The sequence below is a fragment of the Ptychodera flava genome, chromosome 14 (genome assembly GCF_041260155.1).
Source record: "Ptychodera flava strain L36383 chromosome 14, AS_Pfla_20210202, whole genome shotgun sequence".
Taxonomy (NCBI): Eukaryota; Metazoa; Hemichordata; class Enteropneusta; family Ptychoderidae; genus Ptychodera; species Ptychodera flava.
In genome coordinates this window covers 18,254,622-18,261,942 of record NC_091941.1, presented here as the reverse complement: position 1 = coordinate 18,261,942, position 7,321 = coordinate 18,254,622, and the positions used below count along the sequence as shown (strand labels likewise).

At 45.4% G+C, this 7,321-nt stretch overlaps 1 protein-coding gene across 1 annotated transcript; it reads right to left on the bottom strand.

Annotated features, from left to right (window-relative positions):
- Positions 1–2,859: 2,859 nt before the first annotated feature.
- LOC139149611 (homeobox protein six1-like) lies at positions 2,860–6,879 on the bottom strand. Its single transcript, XM_070721444.1, has 2 exons — positions 5,025–6,879; positions 2,860–4,124 (listed from the first exon to the last, which is right to left on the bottom strand). The coding sequence occupies exons 1-2, from the start codon at positions 5,576–5,578 to the stop codon at positions 3,782–3,784; spliced, it is 897 nt and encodes a 298-aa protein (XP_070577545.1). The 5' UTR covers positions 5,579–6,879; the 3' UTR covers positions 2,860–3,781.
- Between the last annotated feature and the right edge of the window lie 442 nt (positions 6,880–7,321).

Here is a 7,321-nt window from a genome sequence, read left to right as displayed (position 1 = left end):
CCAATTTTCTGCTCAACCGAACTTGGAGATGGGAGTCTGGCGTGCTCTCATTGTTCACTTCAGGAGAAAAACAGGCCTGGCGCTCATTTGGGTTCAGACGCACTAACTACACCAGCGGGGAAAATGCCGAAAAGGAGCGTCTTTTTCCCCCCTTTTCTTTCTAAGAGTGTGGTATTTTTTTGGCAAATTAGCGCTGTAGAGAGTTCGAATGAAACCGTGGATTAAGATCTCCACACACAGTTAACGTCCTTTGTGTAGCGCACAATCGTCCTAAACTGGGCATTTGAAGTAATGCGAATTTAATATGCAGTTGCCTTTCTTGTTCGCCCCAACTTAAACCAATAAATGTTCAGCGAGTTAATCGGCGAGCCAGAGACACTCAACTCGGCAATTTCCGCTTTTAGTTTCGAAAACACCGAACAAAATGAAACAAACACGCTTGTTTACATTTATCCTCCGCGTTGTTTTTTTGTTTTCATTTACAGCGATGATTTATCGTTAAACTAATTGCAGTCTTTACAGTTCTCAAATAGGTAGATAATTCAACTGCAGTTGCGCTTGTGCAGAGTGCGCAAAAAAAACCCTCCAACACAAGGCGACTGAACTGCAATTCTCAGCGCCATCTTTAACAACTGCCCAACACACTAGAGACCTGTTAGTCACCGGTGTCCTGTTGCTTGCGACTACACTCTCATCCGAGAAATAATGATGAAACTTCAGAAGACCAAGAGTTTCCTCAGCGGACCTTGTTTAGGAGCGGAGCGTCTGCTCCCCCCGAAAACTTCAGCTACAGACCCCGTATCCTTTGTTCGTTGATATGAAAAGGGTGACCTTCCGTAGCACCGATTACATTAAGGCGCGTACAAAGGATAGACACCCGAAATCAGCGTGCGCGCCATTATACGTCAGGTAGAGTTGGACGGAAAGCCATATTGCTCCGCGGCGTCGATTTTGCTCATTATTGGGATCTTCCTCTTCAAGGGGTGACAATGAACAAAGACGGACTAGTAACGGACGGAGGGAAAATCGTCTGGTTATAGTCTAAATGTGCTAGAGTAATAGTGCGCTGATTGAGGCTGCAAGACAACGCACAATGCTGGAACCGTACTTTACAATACTAGGTAAATGTTATTATAGGAAGCCAACAAGAATAGCGCTAACTGGCTTACTAGCGACATACATTACCCAAACCGTTGACTTTCTGGTTTCAAGCTTATTTTTTCAAAGAACATTAAATAATTTGACGAAGATTGCCTAACACACCCGCAACAAAGGACGTGATTTCGAGATGGTGCTTCGAAGGGGGAGGAAGCCAGCACACATCTCCACTGGCATTTAACTTCAATCTCATCGATAGCTTATTGCGTAATGCTGTGGAGTGGAGTTTTTTAGCCATTCGCCGCGTCAGACGACACGATTTTCCCGCCTAAACGCCGAGTACGTTGTTAAAGCAAGGGGTGGTCGGACAGCACCAGTGGGGAGTTCAACGACTACCCTGTTACATCTCACTGCCATCGCTGTGAACATAAACAGACGTATGACGCCGGGAATGGTGTGGAAGCCTTCAGAAAAAAAAGACCGCATTTGCCGAGACAAACAAAGACTAGAAAACGAATGCGTGGTTGTCAATTTGATGGGATTTTAGCTCAAAAATGCTCAGTGATCATCTAAAATCAGACTATCCTTGGTCATGTGAAATATAGAGATTACGTTGAGTAAAATTCCGAGAAAGTGAACAAGGCGCTTTCTGTCAAGCGATAACAACTATGATATCAAAGCAAAACTGAGTTTGGCGACTGACATTACTTGGGGCGCTATCTGTTAATTGAAAATACATACTGTTTAAATGATTATTTTGAGAGGAAAATAAACCCTTTGTCTTATGGAAAGACAATTTTAGTGGGTAGCTCGACAGTCTGGCGACATTGTACCTCTGATCACTCAAATTGCTTCACTGGGTCGTAAAGGAGCGAGATTTTAACAAAGCGAGTATAAAAAAAAACTTCGGTAGACTCGATGGGGAAATCTTCGAACCTCCCCTGTTTTCATAGCTGAGTCACGGGGGGAATTGTAATGAAGGAATCACGGTGGCGCGTTCAGAAGACAAATTTGAGATAACTGGGTCCAAAAGCTCCTCGAAAACAGGCAAGTTGGAATTATCATGCGGTGAAAGGTACACGAATAAAAATGCGGTACAAAATTTATCACTACAAGCAAAGTGGTTGGTCATTCGATCGGCGTTCAGCATTACGTCTTTCGGTTAAATAATAAATGACACTTTTTTTCGGGTGAACTTTAAAGGATTGCGAATCTCCAAAGCCCAGGTGAGTATTACCACTTTCTTTTGCGTCGCTTCTAGAAACAGAGCGAGCGACAGGGCATGAGACCGGTGTAAATATGGAAGCCCCATAGCTGACCCTAGCTCTACATCAGGTGTTGGCTACTCCACGTTTCGAAATGGGAAATGAGTGTTTTCCATTCCCCGCTTTAATTTCAAAGGTTGCATTCTTGTATTCCACGACTGACGAGCTGTAACAACTGGCGTTTTAACGCTGGAAAGAGCACAAGTTGGTCCCTATCGCTCGCTATCTGCTTGTTGCGCCGTGTTGACGTCTTTATCTGCGATTTTGCGAAAATATTTTTACTTTATGGTGTCCCAATCACGTCGACTGCTCTACGCGATTGCAACGCCCGACCGACCCCCACAAACGCACAACGTTTAGCGCCAACGACTGCAGGAATCCACGTAGGCCATGCCCGCTAAAATTACATGGGGAGGGACACAGCTCTTCAGTTTCCTATCAAGCTGAATAACCAGAAACCAAGAACCACAGAAATTAAACTACAACAATCTGGTGATTCGGTTGAAGCGGTCAAATCCTTTATTTTTGTAATTTGATTTGAAGTGACTCAGACATGGGAGGTTTGGCAACGCTGGCGTGAAAAGTCATGCTCTTAGCATTCAACAGTCCTAATATGGCTGACTTTAAAAATAACATATATATACTTTTAAATTTCTTATGAAATATATTTTATATAAAAGAAGAATTTTTTGCAAAGGGCACGTGGATTTTTTTCCTTGGTCGACTTACAGCGCCAAAAACAGCAACTAGGTATATAAAATATGAACTAGCTATAGCTGGCAACCAGCAAGAACATACTACACGTTAACAAGTGAAAATATAAAAACAAAAAAAAAGAATGAAAACAGTCTAGCGAATAATCTAGAGGCTTGTGTGCGAGTTTACATCAGTCGTTATTTGACAGAAAACACAGGAAAACGAACCGATGATAATTTGAGACCAGAACGCTTTGTTGAATTCCACGTCTTGTTGGGTTGACTTGCACGGCATGAGGAGAAAAAAAAACCACTGGAAACTGTAATTCATGCAAATGCGGAAATAAAACAATAAGTATCCCCGTTTTACAAACGAGAATTTTGAAGTTAGCTTTGTGGGAAGTTCACAAAAGTATCCGATTAATGTGTACCTTGTCTGGCCGTCCAGAAACATTGGTGTGATATCGTGAAAACGAGTCCTGGGTCCAGGGCTGGTTTACAAATGTTCAGGAGCTCTTCCAAAACGCATCTAGGAGGCGTGCAAAACAAAATCGCATTCTATGTCGAACAACTTTGTACTCAGAGAATCACTTACGTGCGTGGTAGCGGTTACGAAGCTTGGAGGTGGATGGCTTTCTCGGATCGTATATTTTTTGTTACGAAGGCTTTTAAAAAACAAGCCCAGGCGCCTGACTGGTTTCAAAGGTAAAGACTTGCAGGGTTCTACGAGCCCAGGTCTACCAAGTTGGAGGACATACTAGTCAATAACGTCGATTGAAGAGTATTGTGCTGTTGGTGGTGATGTTGTATAATATCGGCGTTCACTGCTATTGCGGACGGGGCTGCAGGAGCCGTGGTCAAACTCGTCATAGTCGGTATGACTAGAGAGGATTTTTGCAGATCGGTCAACAAGCTTATACTCTGTGAGTTCGTGTCCGACTCAGCTGTTTCGTTGGTGTCTCCAAGGCTTTGACTGAGACCGGATTTCACGTCTTCGAGTTCAGAGTTGTCCGAGGTGGCACCCAGTGGTTTGTTTTTGTCCGTGTCGTTGGCGTCACGACCATCCCTGTTCAGGTTTTTAAAAAAAGGAGAGATATGTATGAGGTTGTGTCACCGTAGGTAAAACTCAACGTTCCAAACGATTTCAAAACAGAGAGACCATAGTGTTCCAACCGGCAACTTTTATTTTAAGCCATGCACTCTTCCGCCCTACTAAGGAACTCTGAACGATGCCGTAAGGAACCAACAACAATGACAGCGTGTGACTCAACTAATGAAAGATTTAAAACACGCTTTAAAACTTTCGTTTTTGACCCCAATCAAGCAATGACGTATTTTTTACCAAATAGGGCGCTCCAATTGGAGAATTTTCGACCGAACAGTTTGCTGTCATGAAGGACATTACGAATTCAGACTGCAGAATAAAATGGGAAAGACACCAAGATGGCGACTGCCTCGCTTCTGGAAATGCTAGTGTCCTTAGCCCCGCATGTTTACACTGTTTTCAAACAGGATATCTGGCGTGAATTTCCACATTTTCTTGACTCAACATTTCGCTAATGGTAGAGCAAACACTAGTATTGTTACACGAATTGCAAATCAGAGTCTTTGAGGTCGGCTTATTTTAACTGTGTTAACTACATAACGGTCTATACATTCAAAATAACTGTCAAGTGCTGGAAGAGGGAACCCCGTAGGAACACTTTCCCCCCTTGCCTGGCGTTTCAAAAGGGATTTCTTGACCGCTACGTATACATGAAATAAAACACTCGCGCTTCGGTAGTCTTGCCAATTTGTGGCGGGTGGTAGATTTTTCCTAGGGTGGAGATCAGCGAAATTTTGGAATGACGGAGAGCCGAATGAATGAATGAATGAATGACCGTGCGTGCCACTATCATGAGTAACCATCATAATGCGTATGCATGCATGTATGTATGTATGTGTATACAGCTTGGATCGGACATACCTTTCTTTCGCCTCAGCTGCCCGGTCTCGTTGCCTCCGATTCTTAAACCAGTTGCTGACCTGCGTGGTCGTCAACCCCGTGCCTTCTGCCAGCTCTCGCTTCTCTCTCGGCGAAGGATATGGATTGTGAGCGTACCACTCGCGTAGCACACCACGGGATTTCTCTTTGAAGCAGTAACTAGTTTCCTCGCCGTCCCAGATAGTGCGGGGCAGCGGGAACTTTCTACGGACGCGGTATTTTCCAACCGCTCCAAGAGGCCTTCCGCGGAGCTTTTCTGCCTCGATGTAGTGGGCCTTCAACCAGAGCGCTTGAAGTTTCGCATGATTTTGCGGTGAGAAATTATTACTCTCTAAAATCTTGTACAGCTCTCGGAAGTTCCCTCGGTGGAAAGCTACAATAGCCTTAGCTTTGAGCACACTTTCATTTTTATGTAAATGTTCGCAAGCTGGTAGCGACCACAGGAATCGACCCAACCGTTCGATGTTGCCGGACTGTTGAAGCACCTCGCAAACACAAGCCACTTGCTCCTGTGTGAACCCGAACGACGGCAGCATCGTCAGCGTTCGCTCACTTCGTTGTAACCTGGACGCTATGCAAAATGCAGGGGTCGACCGTAAACACAAATCGCTTTCCTTGCTCACTGCCTACAACTCTACGGCGTGACACAACCAACACATTCACTCACTGGCTAAGAGTACTACCTCTCAAACACACATATAATATGTCTGGCGAAGAGAAGCAACAGTGCAAACAACCCAACGTGTGGGGTTGCCACTTTGTGACATTATTATTTTAACGCGACATTAATAGCCAGCATCTGGACGCTGATTGGTCGGCTGGTGCGCCACGGATATATAGATATTCATACAATAGTTTGTCGAATTATTTACCATGGTAACCATGTCAATCAATGAAACTCGATCTAGGGTGAGGTGTCAACAGCGTGTTAAAGTTAGACATTGGCCAAGGCTGGAGTGGGTTTCAGCACCAACCCATCGCCTTCTCAGCTTACAGGAAGCCGATGAGCACTCGCCGTTGATGCTAATTGAGGAAAACAGATAAAATAATTGAAACTGGGCGCGCGGTGGTGGAAACGGTCACTACTTCAGTGCATCGATTCCCGGTACCAACTTTATCTCTGCCTCTGTCGTCTGTCTCTTCATTCACTTTCGCACAAAGCAAATATTTTGCGAAAAGCCATTGTGCGGTCAACGGAGCTTGTAGACTTCTGGATTGACTTCACGAGTCCGGCAGACACCGGGTTGGCGCAGTCTGTAAAAAGCAGATCTGGCTGCTTGGCTTTTCGCATTTGGTTCTCGTTTGGACCAAAAAAGCGCGCAGGGATCGGGGCTGTGCGGTGATTGGAAAACGAGCTCGCATGGCTGGTTGGGAAATTCGAGTCCGCGGCAACTCCCACGATGGACCACGCCGATAAACATTGCCAGGGGCCCAGCCACAACTGGTGAACATGTTATTAGAGATAATATTTGACAGGTAGAGTGGATGGACGGCATTGTCGGAATGTCTGCTCTCTTCTGTTCATTTTTTGACTTCCACTATTGACACAACAGCTGTAGCTGGCACGGACCAATGGCATCATTGCAAGACTCCATTAGAATGTATAGAAAAATTGCCCTCCTGGTTGAGGGTCAGAAAAGGGTGCGCTCTCCGGCTGAGCATGTGTCCCCCTCACACCAGACTCCTCCTACATCGGCCATTGCGATCCACTTGCAAATAGTATCAGGTTTCTCTCGATGAAGTTTGATATGTTGATTGTTTTTCTTGGCATTGTCCACCTCTTATTCGCATACTTCGCTAGTCAGGCCAGTCAGGGATGCGTATCTGGAAAACGCCAAGCCATTTGAACGAACACCGGGAGAGAGATTATTGTCTATTATTTAAGCGGCTGGTCGTCCAACTAAATCATCTTCTCGCGCGCCCGCGCGCGGCCGCAGGTCCTTCAGGGCTTCCCTGACACGCGCAAGCCTGTAACCGTGTATTTTTTATAAAACTTTTCGCGTGCGTTGACGCTTGCTCTGAATTTTCGAATCAGCAAAATATGATGTATACAGACGCGCGCCCCCCTTTCCCACCTAAAATTGATATTGGAGTTGCGCTGGGCAGCTGAAATAACAACTCAACAACATTCCTCTCCCGAGCCGTCTGGGCAAACCGCGGCCGTTCACCACCCCCGTGGACAAGTCTCGTATATATACGGTAATGCATCGGGCGCCAATTCCCCTGGGTGAAGAGGGCGAAGACAATAGCGTCGGTGGTATGAATCCGCTCTTTGTTGA